Here is a 24,383-nt window from a genome sequence, read left to right on the forward strand (position 1 = left end):
GCATTCCAGTTAATCAGACCATCTTAATTAGCCCAATTTTCCTCCACTAATGCACGAAAAGGGAGACCTTGGATAGAGGCTTTGTAGTTTCAAATGATCAAAAGGTTTTTAAAGAGAACTGTTAGAGAACAAGTGAATTACAACTGAAGTATCACAGCTGACACTGCCTGCACTTTTTTATTGGGCATCTATGTATCCAAGCAGTTACTCAGGATCCGTCTGAGGCCTAAGATAAAATGGCTGTTTCACCTTGTTTTCAGCGGCTTTGTCATCAGACCGTATACAACTACCTGATGTGTAGGATGTAAACTATAAACAAGGTATCTCTAAAGTAAGTTACTACAGTGCTATTTATAAGAACTCCCTGTTTAGTAACATCACTAGTTTAATAAGAACAACAGATCTTTTTATATATTTAAGATGACTTTTGGGGGTTTTTGCCTTTATTTACATAGGACAGCTGAAGAGAGACAGGAAATATGGGGTGAGAGAGTAAGGGAAGATATGCACTTGCTCCACCGAGCAAGCAAAACTGGTGCCCAGATCATCAGATTTTTACTCTGCACAAAGATATAGCAGTCCTGATATTTCAGTCTAATTAGTGACCGTGCTAACTGATGACTTTCAGCCAGCTGCACTGGCTGTTGTTCCAGCCGTTACACAGAAAGAATTCTGCAAGAATCCAAATGTCTCTTTGTTTTGTTTTTACCTAAAATATCAAAATACATTCCTAAAATATATATTTAATGAAAAACTAAACTAGATACAAACGTAGCCGCTTACAAACTCAACTCAAAGTCAGAGGCAGCAAAGGTAGCAAATGCCTGGGGCCCTGGACTACTAGGGGCCCCATGAATACATAGTTAACCCCTTCTCCTGCTCCAATTTAGAGCCTCAGAATTGACATTCTGAAATTCACTGGGGCACTTCTATAACAAGACATTGCTAAACATTAATTTTTTTGGTTTGTTTTGTGTGGACATGACTTGGACATGACATTCCTGTGTGATGACTGATGACAAGAAGAAGTTACAAGTAGGACTTTCTTTTTGATGAATAAGAATTTGAAAGGGGGAGAGCAATTGATGTGGAGAGCCCCTACGCATGTGTCCGCCTAGAGCCCCATAAGTGCTTAGTTGACCTCTGCTCAGTCACCAGTTGCAGGGTCACTTGTTGAGCTAAAACACCAATCTTATTTTCATTATCTTAACCAGTATGAATGTCTGTGCTGCGTTAATTTTTGATTATGTTCATAGCTGATTTGTTAAACACATACTGCATGGCAGGTATGTTGTTTATGTGTATGTGCAGTAAGTGTAAGTAAAACTCAGGCCAAAGGCTTTCTCACCAGTGCATGGAAGGACGAGACAGAGAAGATCCCCAGCCGTCCCAGAGTTGCTTTGGTGGGGCGGCTGGCGATTGCCAGCAGGCTCTTTGGGTTGGGAAGCTCTCCACCCTGCAAACTAGCCAGGTAGCAGCGCATCCTAAACAGGTCCATGTTAAACCTCTCTAAGTTCTGCTCCCATTGCTGGATCTGGAAAAAAAACAAACAAGATAAGACTTTGATTACTTTGTTTCAAGGATTTTACTATTTTTGGGGGAATTTGGGTGATGCTTGAGAAAAGAGAACCAAGTGGATGCTGGTGAGGGGGGCTGGTAGAGTGAAGAGGGAGGGGTAGATGGAGAGTCAAAGCAGAAGATCAGGGTCAGAAGGGTGATTTCCATCAAGAAGAAATTGCTTGCAGATGTTGGAGGATGAGGGCACACATTGGTGGAGGTTTGATTGGAAGTGGGGACTGCATATCTAGCAGAGGAGTAACTGTGCAGAGTAAATCCTAATGCCTATTTTTTTATCTAAGCCTGGAGAGAGAGGTGATGTTGCACAGACCACCCGTTAAACCTCCACCCTGCACACACAGTTTACAGTCACCCCCCCCCCCCCGTGCCTGTCTGCGCTATGTAAGCTTTGAGAAAGTGCTTATTTTGTTGGCTGGAGACTACTTTTAATGAGAACACTCAAGTTAAACAACCCTCCATAACAACTGACTTTAATGGGTCTCCTCTGCACTGTGAGTTCATTTACAATAACGCACCCCATGGCGTTGTCCTATTAGGCCTCATTCACAGTGACGACATTCTTTAAATTAGTAACACACTGTGAAGGGACAGGAGGGTGGGCTTTTATGAACATCTGAGACAAAGAATTCCCACAGAATTCACCATGGGTCCATACTGAGCTATGTGTAGTACAAACCCATGAAAATGCCCGTGTACACAGCTGTACAGGTGTCCTCAGTTAACAAGCATCCAATCAATGACAGTCTGCCATTATTCACATTCCAGTGTCTGATCACAAGGATGAAGTACCGAGAATCCACATGCTTTTGTTACAAATGACCTTGCATTTGGCATGTCAGTTATTTAAATAGTTTTAGTGATAAAACACAAAGAATTATTCCTACTAGGACCTACATGGAAAGTTAGTATGGGTACATGTTTAAATATTCTGATTACTACCAACTCAAACACCCTTGGTTGGACTACAGAAGGTTAAAACACGAAATGATGCATTTTTTCCTTAAAATACCTGGATACATTTTTTCAAAATTGCTGCTTTAGCCTTATTTGAGAAAGTATGACTACCAGCTTTAAGTGATATATTACCTCCCAGCAGATGCAACCAGCATTCTTGGTAGAGTCGTCTTTAAATGTGTTTTCATGGTTTAGCGTTTTAGCCTTTTCCTGTAATTGTCCCTTGTGGTCACAGTGCCACAGGCAAGCTAAGACACAGTAACCTTGTTTGCTTAGTCTTGTGATTTCCTGCTAATTGCCAGTCAATGCTACAGATTACACAGAGGTAACAGGTGATTATCTTTATGCAAGAAGACATAGCTCGTTTATTCTTAATGGCTAGGGTTGTCAACCAACCCATATCAGCCAGGATATCCCTAAATGTTTAAATTGAACTGCTCTGCCCACTGTCCTGTATAGTGATGTTATCTGTTCATTCACTAGAAGACACTTTACTGATCCCAGATAGGTTCTGACACAGCCAGTAGGCATCATGCATTTAAATTGTGATGATCTTGGGTTGTTGCGATGACTCAATAAAAGCCTTCTGGTCTTCATGCCATGTGGAATTTTTAATAGCTCATAAAGGCGAGTATGACTGAGCTCAGCATGCTGCTACAGAGATGCAAAAGAGGACAATGCTAGCTTGAGGTGCAAGCAATGTCGGCAAAAAAGTTACAGGGGGTGCCTAGTTGAGAATGACAATTTGTTTTCACTATAATATTTCATCTTTAAGAGACCAATCAACAGAATGTGAACTCTTTAAAGTTACTGTTAAGTGAAATCCAAATTTGTGTCTCAGCACACTAGATATGTTGAAATAAGACCGTTTAAAGCAGGGCAAATACAGCACCCCACCATGTCATCAGTCGCTATGGGGAATCACCCCATGACACTACAGCAATTTAAAATCACCAAGCAGTTCATCTGAATAAAATCTGTTGTTAGCTGATGTCACTGCCTTCTTAAGCAGTCAGCTACATGCTGTGTTTTTGGTCACTGTGAGGTAAATTTCCCAAATCTATCATTCACAGTGGCCTAAGGGTAAAAAAAAAAAAGTATTACAATGGAGAGATTTGTGCCAAAAAACAGTAAATGTAATCCCAAACTTCTGTCTCTCTGCTTGGCACAGAGCCAGACAGCTGAGCTCTGGCCATAGTTCACCATAAGGTCAGGGGTCAGGCTAGTTGCTGGAATGCTTGCCTATTTTCCACTTGAAACAGATGCAGCAGGAACAAACACCTCACAAGCTAAAGGTGTGTTTAGTCTCTTAAGTCCTGGATGATTTAAAAAAAAGCTTGTGGCTTTGTCTCTCTCAAAGCAGCCACAGCCCAATCTCTGCTGTCTGTTAGCATCAGGCTGCTAAAGTTTAGCAAATTATCGAACAGTAGACACGTTCTATTCCTGTCAAGTCTTTCAACAATAAAAGCCTCCAATGCTAATTACCACTGAAGACTTATTTTAAAGAGCAACATCTGCCAATGAATGTGATAAAAGGAATACCTGTATATGTGGTGGTTCATGACAAAGTGGTCTGTCATACAATAATCCTAAAATAGAGAATTTTTTATCACTTAACAGGGACTTTCATACTCTCAGAAGGAGCTGTGTGCTATCATTTTTCAGTTTAGGGGTCCCTTTGGGGAAGAGAGAGGTTTATTATTACAAACTTACATAATTATAGTCCAAGCAAGACATGTGTATTTGAGCTTTGACTTTACTCAATTACTGGATTTGCATGTGATGCCTACACCAATGTGGAAGTGAGCTCCAAACTGTATATTTTGCCCCTCATTTAGTACAGGAAACACTGGAAACTCTAGTAATGATGGACACATCATGTTAGCATTACTGACTTGTGTCATTTTCATCTTTCGGACATGTTCAAATCTTGTGAGCTAAAAAACATATATAAAATGCTAACTAAGTTATCAAAGCTCAGTTTTTTAGCCTGCTAATCCTGAGTGACTTTAATATTACAGGGTGTACTGGCAGAGCTGAGAATGAATTTAAATGAGTCTAAAGATGACTTTAGATGGGAAAGGAGGTATTAGTGGGAGATATCAGATCAAAGCACTGGATCAATGCTTTGGATAAACTCTTGTCCGTCTATGTGCAACTATCACACAACATCCTCTCATGCTTCTGATGTAAAAACCCCCTGGATCTGTTTGTCAACAGTTTAATATAAGTGCTATTATTGAAGGATATTCCTAAAATAGTCCTGTGCATAAAACTTGATGTAGTGACTCATGACAGGGTGCATCACTGATGTACAGAACCTTTAGTAAAGGCTTGTGTATCTTTCTTTGTGTATCTAGCAGGCTTGAACCACTGCAGTGAATAGCAAGGCATGTTTGGGCCCATCTGCACTGTGTGCACAATTTGTTTACATTCATTTTAGAGCTATTAAGCCTCGCTGCTCACAGATTCTCATCTTTTCTTATTTCCCCTCTTTAACATCTGCTCCTGACCTTCTGTAAAAGCCTGAGTGCATAAAAAGTCTTTCATTGCAACTTGATCGCAGTGAGTGTGTGTGTATGTGAGCTTGTGTGTGCATCTTCAAAAGAGGTCTACTGGCACTGATTTCAGTGGAAATGGGTGGGGGCTGGTACATCAAAGTGGTGCCCTTTTGGTGCTAGACAACCCCAACGAAACCTTAAATCTATCATCAGCCTTGGGGCGCCTGTATCACAGTCCTGTCCCATACTCCCCTGACCCTATCATTGACTCCTACCCCGTCTGTCTCTTTGTCTGCTCTGAGGTGGCACACTGGCTAATTGGAAACAGATACACGTTCACAGTCAGCTCACAGTCAGGCAGTGACATCCCCATTGGTCATGCGGCGAGCTGTCCAGCATCTGTCTTTGTGGTTCTTGAACGTAATTTAACTTTATGACAATGAAAAATAAGATATCAGCACTTCCATAAAGAGTAATGACTGAGAAAGCATGTCAGCTTTGTTCAGCTATTGCATAAGTGGTTAGTACAAAAATGAACAAAATACAAACATTCTGATCATCAGAGGTTAGACATGCAGCTGGATTTCCCCAAATTAAAGATCAGACAAGAATCCCTTATGTAAGTATTTGGGTTCTAGATACGCCATAGGTTATGAGCTTTTTATACCTATCAGTAATCTCCTGTATGTAGGCTAAGGCACAGTGATGGGTGCTTTGGATTCTCCTCCAGGCTGTGAGGAGGAGGAAGAGGATAATGCACGTTGAGAGCCCATTACCAGAAAACATCTGGAATCCCAATCTGATGCTCGGGGAGCAAGCTGCTCCCCTGGGCCCCTTGCAATGCGTTTGGGGACTGATGCATTTAGGCCACTTCACCCACCCACAGACAAAAATAAAGCACAGATCGTCACCACAGTCACAAAATCAGGAGATTTAAGTAGGGCACATCGTGTGGTTGTTGCACGTAGGAAAATCGACAAACAGAGGAAGTAGAAACTTTACATGAAAACAGCATATGTTATACCTTATGATCTAGCAGTGCTGTTGCATATAATAGCAGATGATGTGTAATATGTCCAGGAGGTGTGAAATACATAACACTTTGTAAAAAGTTCCAGAGGCCTCCAATATTCTCTTTGCAACTGCCTTCTGGTTTGTATCACCACCAGAACCTCACCTGATTCTCAATAGCTTTGCGGTTCTTGGGGTCGCTGACCACAGTCAGCTGCAGCTCAGCCATCTTCTTCATCTTTCCGTCCATGTCGATCTTCTGCAGCAGGCTGCGGACTTGGCTCCGCAGCAGGCGCACTGTATCCTCTTTCCCCTGGCGCTTGGCCAGCAGGGAGGCGCTTGCAGAATGGATGGCTGTCACCCAGTTCTCCAGGTCAGTCTGATTGCTGGCCTGGAGGGGCAAAAGGGGACAGGGGAGTTTGATTTGATGAAGTAGGGGGGTCAATATTCCTGACACAAGCTGGATTCAGAGATGCAATGTCTATTTTCTCACTGCCTTTGCGTTATCATAAATCACAATATGATCACTGGGTGGAAGGCTGGCCTTTGTTGAATCAGTCAAAGTAAACATGATCAGTGGTGCATCTTTTAGAAAGCAGTTTAGGAACTATAACTGAAAACCAATCATATTTTTCCCCAGTTTATCAACCATTTTCATGATTATTACTCCAGTCTTAAAACCGGGGAAGCATGTTGGTTGAGAAACCAACCAAACCTCTGTAAATTGACAGTGACTCATCTCATTGGAGGGGAAATAAAAGGAGAAAACCCAGGCTGTCCTCATGTTGCAGAGAGGATTTTCTCTCTCTCTGCTTGCTTCTGGGGCCATGTCAGTCCAGTGCAGAGCTTTTTTATTAGATGTAGGTCTAGACACCGAAACACACAGCAGTCTGTGCAGCTAATCTTAAGTTGGGTGAAGCTACAGGAACAGAGTTGAGCACAGACCTGAATTTGGTGTGGATATGTAGGTCAGAAAGCACAACGGTCAAATAGGATTCAGCCCGAAAGTTTGTGAACTTCTTAAAAGTCACTCTCATGTCAATCTGGTCATTTCATGTGCCAAATTTAAGAGAAGGGAAGCTAAAATGTGGATAATGTTAGCTGTAAGTGTGTAGAAATGTTTCTCACTTGGAAGAGGTAGACGTCTCCGTAAGAGTTGCTGAGACAAAAGACATTCTCCTTTTTGGGGTGCTCAGGAACAGCCTGGACAATGCTGTCCTCAGCCAGGAGAGCATAACGAGGAGATGAATCCTGCTCTGGAGAGCCTTTGCCATAAGTCTCATAGAACAGCAATGTACATCCTGGAAAAGAGGGAGTAGAAGTGAGGATACAAAGCATCAGAGAGCAAGAGATACAAGTTTTATAATAGGAAATGCAGAAAACAAGCATCATTGAGTCAGGCCTCCTTGACTGTGAGAGTTTGGGTTTCTTTGACTGTCTTGTAATTTTTAAAAGACGCAATGTCCTTGTAAAAAAGAAATAGGAATAAAGTACAAAGAAAGAAAAACTTTTAAATACTCCCAAAAGAGCACAAATGACTGTCCTTGCATATACCTTTGTATTTTTCTTACTTCCAAGGGACTATCTTCAGTAAATGCTTTCAAACACAGAGATAAAAAGCACGTGTTATTGTGCATGCATAGCCTGAATTTTTCTCCATTTGGCTGGAAGCAACAGCATAATCCCTTGCAAGCTTTTAGAGTAGGAGGAAAGGACAATCAGTCAATGTCAAATGTGATGCCACTGTCAAGGACATGACTGCTGTTGCGAAGAAAAACCCAGAGAACAAAGAAGAACCCACCCATTCCTTCAAAGTGAATTATTGAACTGAAATTTAGATAATCTACTTAACTTTGAATCATGTCAAAACCACAAGTCAGCACATTCTTCTAGGTGCATAATTTCCCTCCCCTCACCTTTCAAGGTCACCCAGTACTGCTTCCACTTGCGGCGGGTCACCAGCTCCAGCTTCCTATCCTTGTGCAAGGTGACAAGTGGTTTAAAGGAAAGCCAGCCGGCCCGTCTCACCACTCCCTGCTCCTTCTCAAACAGCAGGTCCAGCTGCTCCAAGGAGCCCTCCGCTGACTCGCTGCTGCTGTCACCCTCTTCGGTGCCTGTGGATGGGTCTCTCCTGTCACCACCTCTCACTCCTCCTCCTTGTCCAATGCCCGTCTCCAGCTCCCTCATGAAGTTCTCATAGATATTTTGGCGTACGGCGTCGCTAGTGGTTTGGTGAATGGTGCCTGATGATTGGGCCCTGGAGTTTCCTGGGAACCAGAGGAGACTGGAGACCTGGGAGGGGGAGCTGGTGTCTGCAGTCAGACCATCTACCCCGCTGTCAAAGGCATCAGTGAGGTCCTTGTATCTGGTCTCCTGTGAGAAAAAAGAAACAGAAAAGGAGAGGTTAGGAGGGTATGATGATATAGGGGGTGGAGAAGAGGTTTTAATGGCAGATTTTAACCAGCCAACTTTGAATGTCCTAAACTAGTTGAAGATTTATAAATCAGGTGAACAGATTCTTGCAAAATTGCACTGTTTCCCCCTAAATGGGTACCTCAGTACAGCACAGGGACAAAAAAATTTAAATGGGTTAGTCTCAATTAGCCTGAAGGTGCTACAAGATTGGAGCAGAAACTTTTGAAAAAATCCAGTGAAACCACTCCAACCTACTTCAAAGTCTACATTAGAGTCCCTAAATCTTCCACTAGGCTGAGAAAGTGGGACAAATTTCCTGTTATGGCACCTAGGAGGTTGGAACCCTCCAGGCTCAGACAATTTCACGTCATCCGAGGGCCGCTGTGGCTTCCCAATCTCCCAAATGAACACTTGATGGAATTGCACTTTTCATGCCTAATGATAGTCTACCTACACTTGACTAGATTGCTGCATTGATTCTGCCCCTGGCAACAGAGTGGAGTGCTCTCAGCATGCAAAAACGCAGTATGAGTCGTCATGCCGGCAGCTCATCCTCCTTCTTTGTTTTCCTCTCGTCTCTCGCTCACTCAGCACTATCAGTGTCGTCTCCATTCTTATTCATGCAACTCTTATTGTTGATATTTAGCAAACTATTAAAATTTTCCCAAATCATCAGTGAGGGACTGGAATTGGAAAGGCATAAACAAATTCTTTATTTATATGGAAATGAAGTTTAAAGAATTCCATCTTCTAGCTTGTGTCACTAACAGACAGCTCAGCTCTCGTGTTTGGCTGCAGGGCTGTAATGAACCCTTTCAACCCCTCAGAGACAGGCTCTGTCTAACTTAAACATTCACCTGCTGCCAGAAAAACACAGTATTTGAACGAAGCAGTCAAAGAAAAAATTGTACTAAGCAAAGGGTGGGTTTTTTCAGCCTCCCCTTAGTTAAATCTGTCCACATTACTGAAAGTTTTCATCCAGCTGTTTTTTTATTACAAGCAGGTTCTTGGCCTTTGGCATCGGGGTTTTGATTTGACCTTTAAACTCACAACAGAGCCCAGGTGGAGGGGAACCAGAGCTGGAGGAGTTCCTGATTTTGGTTCACTTGCTAAAAGAGAGGCTCTGTGAAAAGCCCTTTGAGATACATGCCATGGAGGATTGGCAGTCAACAAAAAAAGCCCCAAAGGACAAAGGATATATTGTCTTAAGACCAGCTCGAAGCACTTTGGAGTCTTAAGCAGAAACTTGTTGCAGGATTTGTCTCTAAGAAAGAGAAACATAAACCCTAAATCTCTGATCCTTTTTTTGCCTGAAACATCAAAAATTAAGCTTTGTCACATTTCAATGGAAATGCATTCCACTTAGCACTTATCTCTAAAAACAGGGCTCAACTTGTTACATTTATTACCATTTATTGAATAAAAGCTCCTCATTTAAAGTCTTGCAAGCATGGCTGCCGGCAAAACTGCCAACTATCAGCTTTACTTCTGCACAAGACTGGAGTCAAGTATGAAGAATGATGTTAAAGCAAGCAAATTTATTGATTCAGAGGCAGACATTACTAATTTAAAGTGAAAGCTGTGTTACATTTATAATTAACATTGTCAAATAAGGGGGTGCTTGTCAGGACAAGGCGGGGAGACAATATCAAGGCAAAGTATCTCATGTATTTCCCTTTAGGTTTCAGAAAAAACACAGTATGACTACTGCTGCCTTGAAAGTTGTAAAAAACATTCTTAAAGCCTTGAACAACATGCAATGTTGTTTGTCTCCTTTAATAGACTTCTCCAAGGCCTGATACTGTGGATCCTAGTGTCTATTGGAGTGTCCTAAAGCTACTGGGTTTTTGGAGCATGCCAACTATCTGACAGGAAGAACCCAGGCTGCTGAATTAGGTGTTACCTGTAAGGTACTACGAGTTGAGAAGGGGGTGCCACAAGGTTCAGTGCTGTCTATTATCTACACTCCACTCCAAAATTATTGGAACAGTGAGGCCAAATCCTTTATTTTTGCTGTAGACTGAAAACATTTGGGTTTGACATCACATCATGAATACAGGCAAAATGCACGCTTTAAGGTTTAAGTCTGGAGACTACGTTGGCCAGTCTAAAACCCTCCATTTCTTGCCCCTGATGAACTCCTTTGTTGTTTTGGCAGTGTGTTTGGGTCACTATCTTTCTGCATGATGAAGGAAATTTCAGCCTGGCTTTCCTGTTCTCTCCACTAATGAAAGGTTTGCATCTTCTGGTGTAGCCTCCGTACTTTTGTTCATGAAGTCTTCTGCGAACAGTAGATGGTGATACCTTCACTCCTGCCCTCTGGAGGTTGTTGCTGATGTCACTAACAGTTCAGACAGCTCTCTGGTTTTCATGTTGGTTACACCTCTAACTATAAATACAGCCTGCACCAAATCTGAAACTGAGCGTAGACATTCAGCGCTACTTATTGTTTGAATAATCAATGTAATAGGACACACCTAGGCAACAAAATACACCTGTCAGTCATATGATCAATAATTTCACTCACATAGAAAATGGGTGGGTTCAAACAAAAAGTGCTATCTTCTAAGCTATGTATCAGATCCAGATGTAAATACCAGGAAATGAAAGCTGATATGGTGATCTATTCTCTCATATTCATTTTCTGCTTTCAAACACAAATGTTTCCAGTCTACTCCAAAAATAAAGGAATTGGTGTCACTGTTCCAATACCTTTGGAGGGGAGTGTACATAAATTTCCTTGGACACAATATTCCCAACTCCTCATTTCATTTTCTTATGCTGATGTTACTGTTATTTACTGCTGTGTGCCTGCACCTGAACAAGCTTTTACAAGTCTTCAGTATGCTTTTGATCTAGTCCAAGATCAGCTTACAACTAGTACCAAATGCAGATAAATTCATGTTCTTTACATCTTCAACAGCAGCTAAAAGGACATTGCCTGGGAATATTGTTACAAAGGACAGTAAAGAAAATGAGTTATCTTCTTTTAAATATTCAGGGTTTTTACTTGATGGAAACTTGTCTTTCAAGGAGCCCATTCAGTATATTTCTGAAAGGTTTTACTTTGTTCTACAGAAACAAGTGCTGGTCTTCATTTATAAAGCCATTCTAGGCAAAAAGAGGACTACCTTTCCTCACTTCTTATCTTGAAGGATGGATTGCACAACCTGCGTTCATTTGTTGTTGTGCAATTTGCTGTTTCCAATCTCAATGAGACTAACCTGGTTAATTAAAGGCTAAAAAGAAAATAAGAATGATATGCTGTTGAAGAAAAAATTGGAAATCCCCACAGAGTCACAATAAATAAACCATCTGAATACAAGGACAGTTCTGTTTGCCCTTTGGTTTGCTGTCACACCCATCTAACTGAACTCCAATCCCTATTAGAAGATTTACTCTCTAAAGACCACGAGGGGAGTCCTGAAAATCTGCACCACACAACAGCCCCGACACCCAAAAGTGATTCATTAACATTAGAGGAAGGGTGGAGTTAAATCTTCAGCTAGGATTTAGTCTCACTCGAACAGAGCTTCTCAGAGGCTTACGGCGATTCTCTTGGCAGTGCCCAAACAGCATTCTTAAAACTTTTACAAGACAAAGCTAAATGAATTAATGCAGAAACAATTGCTTTCAAGCCTCAAAGACAAAGAGAGACATAAGTTCAGGCTCAGTTGCAAGTAATGTTTCATGTCAAATTAAAGCTATTAAGAATGCAGCCTTTGTAGGACTAAATCACATGGTTTTAAAGTCATGAGCATGCCAACAAGCTGTGGTTATTTCCAACCTCTCCTCCGACCCGTGTCTGTTTGCTACTTGTATCATTTTACTACTGGGAAAATGCACCAGCTGTCTGTTCTATGTCTCACGTGCTCATATTCCTAAATTTCCTACGTGCACCTGTCTGCAAACTAATGAGGTCAAGCATTAACATGCAACAACTAAACACAAATAATTAGCATGCAACAATACCTCAGATCCACCCTTCCAGATAAAGTCATCATAAATTCTGCACATCAACCCCAAACTTCTCTTCCCCCGAGGATCCTCCATGTTTTACATCGTGAAAGAGGTACCTATCATCCTTGTTACCTCCTTTCAAAAATAACAAGACCCAGCGCTGGCTCTCTTACAAATTTCATTTTGTGCCACCCCACTGTGCCCTGTCCTCAGACAGCTGGTGTTGTGGTGCGCAAGGACCAGAGGACGATGGTTGGTTCTTAACCATGCCAAGACCACCACTGTGGCTCATAATCAAATAAAGCATGCCAGACAGGAAACTGACTGTGCAAAGCTTTTACTGAAGCCCTCTTCTGGTCTAATTAGTTTTACCTTTAAGGCCTGAATAAGGGGGTGATAACTTCATCTAAAGTTGTTCTTTGAGGGCTAAAAGTAAAGTAGAAAGTAAGAACAAGCACCACCTGTATGAGCTCCATGATGATAAATTAGTACAAAATATTCAGAAATAGTAACCACAAGACAAGATCAGCATAATCCCACCATCCACTGTGTTTAGACCTACCTGTGACTTCCTTTTCTTCCTGCTGAGGCTGCCTGTCCAGTCACTGAGGCGTCTGATACGGGTTTTTATGGAGTCTTTCTTATGGAAAGCAAAGTCTGTCCCTGCCTGCTCCTGTTGCTGATGTTGGTCAGGATACTGCTCCAGGTCCCCGCTCATGGTGTGGGCTTTGGGTCTACGGCAGGGCAGTGTGTATGACGAGTACTGCCGAACCTCAGGGCATTCCTCCTCCAGTGGAACGTCCAGAGCTGATGCGAAAGAGGCTCGGTGTGTCCTCTGGCCTGGTGGAGGCTCCTGGAACTGAGAAGACAAGTCCTTTGCTGTGGGGAAAGTTGCAGACATTGTAGGATCCTTGTACAGGTCTGTGATGGACACAGGAGGGGACTGCTCAGTGAAGGAGGCAAGCTGGTGGATCGGGGAGTGGACTAAAGTCCTGGTGATGGAGCAGGGTTGATCCGCTTCACATAGATCTGTGTTGGGCCCCCATGGAGAGTCATACCAAGAGCCGTCAGAGCTCAGCGAGCTTCCTTTGCTTGTCCTGGCTGTGGAGGAGGTGGAGGCCGGTGGTGGACCGTTGCAGTGGCCCTCCTGTGCGCTACCACTTGAACCAGGCAGACTGGGAGTGGAGGCAGACTCCAGGTTTGGGGAGAACTTGAGGAGCTGTACAGGACCAGAGGCTTCATCCAGGAGGAGGGCATGGCCAGATGCATTGGTGAACTCCACCCTGAGACTGCCATCCTTCTTGATCACCACTCTTGGGCTACTCTGTTCCTCTAAAGCCTCATCAATATGTCCATTTCGGGCGTGTCCATTCAGCTCTGCCCCGTAGGGATTACCATCATACTCATCTGACATATGGCGCCTTCGTATGCCACATCCAGGTGACTTGTGCCAGTGGTGAGCACTTGGGTTGCCTCTTGTGTCTTCAGAAATGTAGTCATAATGCCTGATAGAGTAAGGCTGCCGACTTTTAGGAGGAGAGAGACAGCCAACACGCCTGGTCTTATATGGTGATCCTACCGGAGCACTTCTCCACCATGTCTGGGGAGACAGACTGTCATCTCTCCCTGAGCGTAACTTAAGTGGCTTCTGTTTTCCCGGGAACACAAAACTTGTCCCTTTAGGACCCTGGATGCTGTATTGGCTCTCTGAATTTCCCATTGCTATCTGGAAAAAGAAAAAACACAGGCATTATGCTACTGGAAAATCCATGATACTCACACATAAGGAGGTTGTATGTCATGGTATGACATAACACAAGCTCATCAAGAAAATACAATGAACTTATTATTACTTATAAACAATAACGACACCACTCCTATAAAACCATACCATGCACACATTATTGTTTAATTGGCAAAACAGCAGCAGGTCTGAAATCTTCTCATGCCTTCTGGTCACAAACCTGTCCAGTCTCCCCTCCTGCTTTTTATTACATTCTTCCATTCCTTCTATAGGAACAATAGGGATAAAAAAGGCTTTAGGCTGTCACAGTTGTTATGTGTGACAGGGCTCAAGATAGCAAAAAAATCCCCTACAACACTCTTACATTAGTGATGGAGAGCCGTGACCGGACAGACGTTTTATTAAATGGTAGACGCTAAAGCACATTCAGCTTGGACTGAGAGTGACAGTCGTGAGTCTGCTGCTGTCTGTGATGTGATTACATAATAGGTAAGACTAGGTAGGTCTTTGAATTAGCACAGCAGGTAGATTAGGAATGAAAACAAACATCTATTCAGCATACGTAAGAGTGATCTCAGCTGTTGTATCACTGGAGAATGCAGATTTTATCAATACATCAGGAATCAGGAAAAAAATACACCAGGGTACTTTTTAAACCAAAACTCTTCTATAATCACCAAAAGAACACTGTAATTTTAATATGAAGGCTTCAGTTCCTTGACTTACAAGTTCTTGAAGTTTCCTCTCAGATTGGAGCTCCTATGCGTGACGTTCTCTGCGCCTCATCTCCCAAAATAAACTCATTGCTTTGTCATCTGGCTCATCTGAAACACAGAAAGAGAGGTTGACTTAGTGCTTAGTTTCTTAGAGAGGGGCTGTAATTAAGCATGTGCAAAGAGCCCCCTGTTTGATAACAGGTGTGCCAGATAAAGAGGACGCCTAATCCCCAAGATTCAAGAGAGGACAGTGTTTGGTAGGCAGCACTGTGCGTCTCTCACTGGGATAAACAAAGTCAGCGCAAGACTGATCAGACGCAGCATCTGAGATTGTCTTACTTGTGGTAGTTTGGTTTTCCATGATTAAAAAAGATCCGCAGAAACAATTCAGCTGATACCCCAGAATCAGAGATATTTCCTCTCTAAACTAGAGTTCTCAAGTATCACAGCAGGTTCAATTCAAGTTCACAGTAGTATCACATAAATAAAGTTACAAGACAGTGCAGAAAATTAGTGCCACATTGGCACTACAGTCTGACTAGTTTAAAAATACACTCCTCCCCCAAGTCTTACTCACCCCAATCAGTCATTGAAACCAAACATTAGTTGCATTTTTCCACCTCCCCACAAGTAAATGACGTCGCCTTTGATGTGAGGAAAATTTTTGAGAGCCTTCTACAGTTAGCCTGCCTGTTTATTTTTAAAACTTGGAATCCAAGCCCGCTTCTTTTTTTCATTCCTCACCACCAAGTTTGTCCAGGGGCAGGATCCAAAACCAGGGGCACTCTGAAGAGGTACAAGCATGTTCTAGGAGGTCGTTTTCTCCTCTGAGTGCGATATATCCCAGTTACATGCATGTAGTGCACGCTCCAGGAAGGCTTTCAAATAGTGCTAACTCCGCTAAGCCTTGCAGCACACGTACAGCATGTGTAAGGTCACAGTGTGAACACCCCCCCTGCCAAAAGCCTTAACCTTCAGGATTAAGCGATCGGTAGTATTAAGAGTTTATCTGCTCCTACTTTGATGCACCTTGGCTGTAGAGTGACATTAGAGTGCTGGACCACTGAGTAAAAGTACTGCAGTAAAAGCGGGTCTTTAGTCTATTACAAAAACATTCAAGGGAGGGCTTAGGGATTTTAAATACACAGCAAATAAGGCCAGAAGTTTGAGGGAAACGCCTAGAATTACGCTACAAAAATCAAACATAAATCACCACATGTGAAAATCACTCCTTGCTTTTAAAATTGTTTATAAGCAGCAAACTTGGCTGGAGACATAGACAAAGTAAAGTAATGAACTTGAACCATCACTCTGAGCTGATCAGAGGATTAACCAAACAAGTCAGAAGTTAAACGGCAAGTTAGAGAGACAAGACATTAAAAGCAGAACTGGTACAATGAGGACCACTCTGATAGCTATTAACACTCCATTCACAGCTTCCTAATAGTTTCCAGATTCGTTAAGATACATTACCCTCCAAACCCTCCTGGATCGCTGACGATCCCAAGCCAAAGCACATGATTTATCTCCAGAACTGCAATGCAGATCTCTTTGGAGTAAAGTGCGATCAGAAGCTTACTTTTTTGCCAATCCACAGATGGCTCCTAGTATATATATATATATATATATATATATATATATATATATATATCCCTTCTAGAAAATTTTTTAATCGAGGCGCAAAACACAGTGTTTATTCAGAGCACTAAAAATCCACATTACTAAATCCATGATAATATGACTATCTGTCATGTTTTCTTGGCGGTAGTGACCAATGAGGTCCAGCCAAAGATCAACAAGAGTCAAGATAGTTAGCTGCCAGTTTGAATAGGTGAGAAAAATGGTCCATTGTGGCCCAAATGAGAAGAGGTTGTTTGTGCTAAAATGGGATTGGTGAAATGGTCTCACAGCGCTAGCTGATAGTGATAGTTTCTGTTGGATGGTTGTAAGCACATTAATATTTTTTCTCCTGATAGACAAGGTCTATAGGAGCTGAATGCAAATGTGAAAAAGCTTGGTCATTGTTGATCTGGGTGTGATTAGTGTAAAAATCTATGAGATTCAATTTATATTGTGTTTTGTTACTTGGTCTCTCTAGACATGTAACTTTTGATCCATTCATCTGACATCCTTGCAGCAGACATATCCTGATAGTTTAGGTTGTTTTGGAAAAACAGATGTCAATAACATGATTGTGCTTAAAAGGGTTGAGATTCTAAAGGCATTTTTGCATAAGAAATGCAGGCAGACCAAAAACAGCAAAACCTGGCTTGGTGTTCCAAGGGTTAAAGAAGCACTTTGGTTCACAAGTAATGCTGATTCTGCTTATGGAGGCACGGTCAGCTGCACATGACTAGTTAGACCCTGAGTAATTAGCTGGAAAACTGAAGGAATCCAGCAAATACTCTTCTTAGACTCCCTTCCTAAACTCTTACAGAAACACACACTGACCTTCAGAATCTGTTAGCATCTCTTGTCTGCAAAGAAAACAGAATGCAAATTAGCTTTTTTAGGTTTGTTGTGCATCCCAGGCTTTAAGAAATAAAAGATTCAATGATTTCAAGTTCGTCTTTATGAATAGAAAGTGACTAAACAAAGCTTTCAGTGGAGAAAAGAGCAGGAAAGCAGCTGCCGACAACACTAGGAGTCAGCAAAAAGCTGGTTGTCGAACTTGTCACAGTGACTGCTTCTTTTCAACGCCACTACTGACACTCTTCCTCACAGAGTTTATTCACACTGAGCAGGCTTGTGGGGTATGAAAGCCTTAAAGGCGAGCCAACACACAATCCTAAAGACGCACACGTTTGCCTTCTGCTGTGACTTGAAGTGGAGCATTGTGCGACTGCTTTTGGAAGAACAACAAGACAAGTCTTCCTCTTTCTGCAAACCCATGCTCCTGCTCTGAACTCTCCCTCCCTCTTCCACTGCACTCCTCTGTCCTCGTCAATAGGCTGCCTACAGGCCATCTGTTCAGGGGCCAAGAGACCACTGCCACCCTAACGTTTCCTCGACACACCCCGTGACCTGGCATTCTTCTCGGGCTGCCCCTGAGTGACTCTCACGTAGGCCCCGTGTTTAGTCTGGCACTGTGTGTTTCTTTGGTCTGAGCGCAACTGAACATTGAGGAACGGGCCACACCTTAACTTTTGTATAAACACAGTAGGTGCATGAAGGCAGTGTGTAAAGGAAGTGTCTTGAAGACCACCTTCCATTTGTTTAACAGGAGCAACATCCTCCCTCTCCTGCACGAACACAGAGTCTGGGGAACCAGGTTTGTAATCCTGACCCTCATGTCCTTGAATTTAAACTTGAGGAAAAACTACTGACACAGCAGTTTAAAGCACAGGAAGATTCCCTGGTGGATAAGCCTCATAGTAATATCATGATGCTGTTAGAGCAGTTTTTAACCAACTCTTCCATAAAGCCCTTAGAAATACAGAATCTTGCTTGAGTTTTTTTTAACAATTTCCTTAACATTACCCCCAAACCCCACAGGATCATCGACAATCCCAAGCAGTTACACATTGTTTACAATAACTAGGAACCATAAGACGGGTCTCTGTGAAGTACTTGTGATCTGAAGCTTACCTTTTTGCCGATCTACACACATTTCCTGGCATTTAAATTCCTTAATGAACATTTTTAAATCAGATGCAAAGTGTGGTGTTCATTCAGAGCTTTGATACTACAAATCCACAATGCTAAATCCATGATAATATGAATATTTATTATGTCTTTCTTGTTGAAAAAATTAGCATTAGCAAAAATTAGCATTATTGCTATCAGTCCTTAATTTCATTCCCCTCCCCCTTAACATAACCCTAACCTTACTGGTTTGGGTGCCTAGCCCTGACCCTCTTTGGGGTTTTCTTAGTTTGCAGTGTTATAAATTTAAATTTATCACCCTCAGTAAATTTCTATTTTTATCCATAAAATTCTTCTGCTGTGGAAAATTATCCACTTACCATAACCTCTAACAGTGATCAGAAAATATACAATTGAGTTATAAATGTCACTTCTTCCACTGGTCGAGGTTCGAGCTGAACCCCCCACTATAGAGGTCTGCAAACAGACCCTCTTGCAACAATTCCCTGTTAGCCTGCTGGGCAGTCCCAGTGCTCTTTTTCTACTATTTTCTTGACAGTAGCGTCCAACCAGGGCCAGCCAAAGACCACCCAGAGACAAGATACAAGAGAGACAAGAGAAAAAAGAGTCCTCTATGGGCCCAAATCATAAAAAGAGGATGTTCGCCTTTGGTATTCCACATATACACAAAATGTGAATTGGTTTGGCTGAGATGAATCACAGTGATAGTTTCTTTGTTAGAAAGTTGTGATTTTATTCTCCTGATAGACAAGGCCAGTAGGAGCTAAATGATGTGAAAAGGCTTGGTTGTTGGTGATCTGAGCTTGATTTGTATAAACTTCGATGAGATTCAATTTCCGTCTTGTTCTTTTACTTGCTCTTTGTGGTCATATACCTTTTGACATATTCATCTGACATCCTTAATAAATGCATATTGTGACAGTCCAGGTTATCCTGAAAAAATAGATGTCTATAACTTGATTGATAGGGTGGAGATTCTACATGCATTTTTTGCATTAAAAATGCAGGCGGACAGCAAAAAATGCCACCAAAAATGGCATGGGGTTCCAAGAGTAATCATCAACCATGCAATCTGCATTTTAAGATTCAAAAGAGTAGAACAAAGTGCATACAAGGTCTAATTGTGCTGTGAAGTAAGAACTATGAGGTCATTTGTTATTGCTAGTGACTGTTAACACCATCACACATCCTTCCTCTTGTCAAATCACAGCCCATGGGACCCATCTCTTTTCACTTTCCTCTGGCTCTATGACAAGTGATCTCTTAAAGGCACAGTGTGCATTAATCCACACAGCTTTCATTCAAACTCATGCAAAACTTCTCTACGTAGAGAGCAACAGGAAGTGAAGAAGAGCAAATATTTGAGCAGAAGACTAGACCGAGTTGTTTTTTTCTGTGAGATGAAGCAGATTTAAAGTATCTTGCAGTTGTTTGCTTGTGAGGAGAAATGTCTATCTATGAATCACTTGCTGAAAGCTCATATTTCTGGTGTGGTGGATCCAGCCAAAGCCACTGAACATCCATCAAAGTGCTTGTTAAGTGTCTTTGGACTTTTTCATTATACATTTAGAAGCTCAGCGCCTGGCTCCACACCAAAAATGACATGGCAGCCTTCAGAATGATTTATATATGTATGCTACCGCTTTACCAGAGCCATGCCACAAAAAATGAAAACATTTCCAAACACTTCCATATAATGTGAGCAAGCGTACAGCTTCTTCAGCATGAGAAAGACAACGTGGTGAGCTTGTCAGAGTCACTTATTCCCATGAGTCAAAGTGAGCAATGCCTAAAGGCTCACAGCCCTGAAACACTCAGCAAGAGTGGTGAAACTTTTCATGAGCTATTTAATTGTATCTTTACTCACAAGTTGATAAAAGATAAAACTAAAGCACAACATACTAAATATTATAGCACATGCAATCTTACAGAGAAGGCCACACCTGTAGATGTGGACAATAGGAAACACAATCTAATCTCCTCACCCCAGTCTTTTCTTAATCCCGTAAACAGGAGAAACAAAGGGAGGCAAAGATAAAACACAGAGCCCATGACATCCCTTACCTCTGTCGCCCAGGCTTTAATCTAAGAGTTCTTTGAACAGCTTGCAAAGGAGAACCCTAGCTGGTGTTGTCTGATCCCAAAGTGGAGGCTTGTTGAGTCTTAAAGCAACACACACTGCATCTGATTCATACAGCCAGACGCTCTGGAGGACACGTGGAAACTCCCTCCCGGCTTCGAAGCGGCAGCGAATCACAATCCTCCAAGGGTAACCCTGGGTAACAGAGCGCCAAGAGGAAAAGCAGGCAGGAAAAAGTTCTCAACAGAAGTGCTCTCTGTAAAGAGAAGCAAGGATGTCTCATTGAGTGTCCACTACTCCACTGTGTTGTTTTTCCTTTATCCTGCTTTTCCGTTGGTCAGGAGGATGCAGGGCTTGTTACTGCTAGGGCGGTTTTCCATAGCTGTTTGAGGCGATCGAGCCAGACAAGCTGGCGTAAGTTGGCGCTGCCTCGGAGGCACCGCGGAGGGTGAAATGACTGGAGCTCTTGTCTGACCCTAAATACCACAATGACCCCAGGAGGAGGCTAGGGAGGCAGACTGTGACAAGAGACAGAAGAAAAAGAGTGTGTTTGCTGTGAGTGTGAGCCAGAGAACAAGAAAAAGGCCACCGAGAAAAGTGGTGTGAAAAATATTGGGGCCAAAGAGGAAATCACAGCAAAATGGCTAAGCTGTTTAGAAATCTCAAGGGGTCAGAGGGGCAAAATATGCATCTTATTTTTAAGAAGCTAATTAAAACACAAGGAAAAGCAGTGAGTGGAAATATTTCTTGGAATTAAAATTTCTGAACCGAAACCCCAACGTGTTGTGACTAAGGCTTATCCCTGCAGAGACGAACTTGAGACCGCTGCTGGTCTAAAAACACACATGCCTCCATTTGTCTATGGTTCACATAGCTGTGGTCACATAGTCAAACTGGACCCGCTCAGAAAGCCACACCAGAAAACAGCGTAGGATCAGATCTGGACGAAGAGCACCAGAATGTTCCTAAACGTCTTACTCACTTCTTGTTTATTCCAGAGAACCTTATTTTTATGGTTGTAGGGACATATTACACGGCTCCTACTAATAGAATGCATTCATAACTGGTCAGTATTTAACGTTATGTCCACGTCATGTCATCTGAGCAGCTGTGGAATAGCCTTCTATCAGCCTGCTGTTTGACAGAGCTGTCAGCTTCAGGACACAATATTAGCAGCCTTCTTTGAGGCTCAACAACATTGTTAACAACACAATAGTCCCCACAGCCCAGTCTGAGCTCCTCTCAAAGCTCTTTGTCCGCCTATAGATGGAGGCAGCTAAAAGTCTGGACAACAAAAACACACTGAAAGCACTGAGAGAGAGAGAGAGAGAGAATAAGAAGGCAGGGAGGACTGCTGCGATGCATATTCATACAGAGCAGGTGCTGGGTTTAATTCCTTGCGGCCAAATGGTCTGACCTCCAATTAAGATCAATTAAGGCCCCAACGAACTCTCCAGAGCCAAGAGAAATCCCTCTACAGCCAAGCTCTGGGTGTATGACTTATGCCCACATCACAAACAATCTTCATCTGCTGAACCACGCTCAACCATTCTTATCCAAAAGACACTGCCAAGAAAACACTGGAGAATTACTGGATCATTACTGTCACTACTTCACTGAGTGCTTTAAAGACTGTATCAGTAGAGATTTTCTTTGGGATAAAAAACAAATACCTTGAGGTCTAGATGACCCCTGATGGCATTTTTATCACTCCGTTCAATAACAGCAAAATGTCAAAACCCTCATTCCTAAGATTGTTTCCTTAAGATTGATACCGGCAGAGAAAAGCAACCAAACATCATAAAGCACTGATTTTTTTCCCTGTCTTTCTGCATTTTATAACCCTGAAATGTAAAAAAATGTAATTGATAAGCTTTTCTAACTGTGTGGCTCAATGGATGTGTCCATCAGCTATAATCCAATATGTTTTCTAGACTGAAAAAACTCAACATAACTGGACAAAATGAAATACACCAGAGGAAGACTTACCTGTTTCTGAATTCCTAACACTTTTCTGCTGGAATTTTTTGTTACTACTTCATTGCCATGAAATGTGGTACACAAATTCCCATCAGTATTGATTTTAACTAGAGTGGTTATCTGTTTATCAGCGTTATCAACCCTCTTGACAGTATCTGCCAAATAATGTTGCATGACCTGTAATCAGTTGGCAGTTGTGTAAAACCAATTCAAAGTCTCCTCTAGTTTACGTAACTGCAGATACAAAGAAGAGGGTTTTTTTTTTTAACTAGGTCAAAGAAGTTACCTGTTGGCCAGACACTGACCTGCTTTCATTGTCAAATATGAGAGAAAATGTTGGCACAGTGGGAGCCCAAAACACACTGATGCCAGACCAGCACGTTGTGTCATTGGACACACGTCAATTGCCGTCCTTAACACACCAACAGCAGCACATCAACAGTTAAACTCCCCAAAAACCTCCTGCCTATTCAACACCTCCAAACGGCTGCCACCAGTGTGGGTTTGCTAATAGGAAATATGGAGGTGATCATTTTGACGTGTGTCAGACAGCGGCGGTGTTTTAGGCTTTACACCATTTGAAGTCATGTCAAAAACCATCAGTATTGGCATCAGCTAGGTGTTTTTACCATCAGTATCTGCCCTAATTTTCATTTTCAATGCATCTCTGATTGAAAAATTTGTCACACTGTCAACTGCCTAAGATAGCTGGAATTACCTATCATCTTTTATAAACACGGGTTAAAGTCCTGGTCAAATGCACTTTTAAAACTGTAAACAAATACTCCCGCCACTAGTAGCCACTGTAGCTTTGGTTAATGGCCGCTGCCTTACTGTTACAGCTTTCCTCAGCATTTCACAGGACAAAAACGGGAGAACGCTAGTGGTAGCATGTCGTAGGAACAGCATGGCATGGTTTGTAGGCTGTCAACTATAACTATTTAATCAAAGTGAATGGAGGCCACATATCAGAGCACGCTATTAATCTGCAAAGAGGAACGACTGCTGGTGGAGCCAGCTGCTATTGTTAGCCATGCTTTACAGCATTGGTTCCCAACCAGGGGGGTCGCCAAAGATCTTAGGGGGTGTGAGGCTTTCTCTGCTCTGAGGCTGCCAAAATTAGATGCCAATACTGACTAAAACCATGATAAAGCCATTATCAAGTAGTTTATATAAAGTTCTCTGATAAGAAAAGCATGCATAGGCCTTTCTAGGGTCACTTTCTTCTCTCTTGGGTCCTGAGGGGGGCTCCACATTTCTTAGGTACATAGAGGGGGGGCTCCAAGGAGAAAATTTACTGCTTTACAGAGTATATCAAGCTCACATCGTACCCGCTGACAAAAAGACCCTGTGATGAATTTGACTGTTTTTTAAGCGTTATTTTTTTGGTCTTTTGGTTATACGTAATTTAAATGGCCGTTAAGCCAAGTAGGGAAATAGACACCTAGGAACCTCCTTAGTAAAAGCACAACTAGTTATGACAGCACATGAAAATGCTTAGTTATTCAAAGTAATGTTGTCTTGTGTGGCTCCAGAAACTAATAATAGAAATTTCAACAAGCTCTAACAATTTCTAAACATAATTCTTAATGAATGATATAGACATCACTGTCTTTTTAGAGAGAAATCAAAGCACAATACAGAAAGTAACTTACAATATCCAGCATATTACCTTCACAGCAATTCCTCCTGGAAAAATGCATCAGTTTATATTTTAAAATGAGAAATGTAGATGCCTTTTCCTTCATTTTCTGTAAAGCACTTTAATTATACCATGTTCTGTCTCACAAGGATTACTCACAATAACCTCCCATGTTGAAAAACTCAAAATGGCCAAA

The 24,383-nt window shown here is 42.1% G+C and overlaps 1 protein-coding gene across 6 annotated transcripts in view; it reads right to left on the bottom strand.

Annotated features, from left to right (window-relative positions):
* The window catches only part of tiam2a (TIAM Rac1 associated GEF 2a), a 123,786-nt gene that overhangs the window by 48,280 nt on the left and 51,123 nt on the right, over positions 1-24,383 (bottom strand). For 5 of the 6 annotated variants that reach the window (XM_041811922.1, XM_041811917.1, XM_041811918.1 and 2 more), the window contains 6 exons: positions 14,890-14,987; positions 12,982-14,145; positions 7,961-8,417; positions 7,173-7,345; positions 6,211-6,435; positions 1,349-1,534 (listed from right to left, as the gene is read on the bottom strand). In XM_041811922.1, the coding sequence (XP_041667856.1) occupies positions 1,349-1,534; positions 6,211-6,435; positions 7,173-7,345; positions 7,961-8,417; positions 12,982-14,139 (2,199 nt within the window). In that variant the 5' untranslated portion in view covers positions 14,140-14,145; positions 14,890-14,987. Of the gene's footprint in view, positions 1-1,348; positions 1,535-6,210; positions 6,436-7,172; positions 7,346-7,960; positions 8,418-12,981; positions 14,146-14,889; positions 14,988-20,549; positions 20,661-24,383 lie in introns of those variants that run through there. The other variant, XM_041811921.1, reaches the window with a different exon arrangement.

The sequence above is a fragment of the Cheilinus undulatus genome, linkage group 18 (genome assembly GCF_018320785.1).
Source record: "Cheilinus undulatus linkage group 18, ASM1832078v1, whole genome shotgun sequence".
NCBI classification, from domain to species: Eukaryota; Metazoa; Chordata; class Actinopteri; order Labriformes; family Labridae; genus Cheilinus; species Cheilinus undulatus.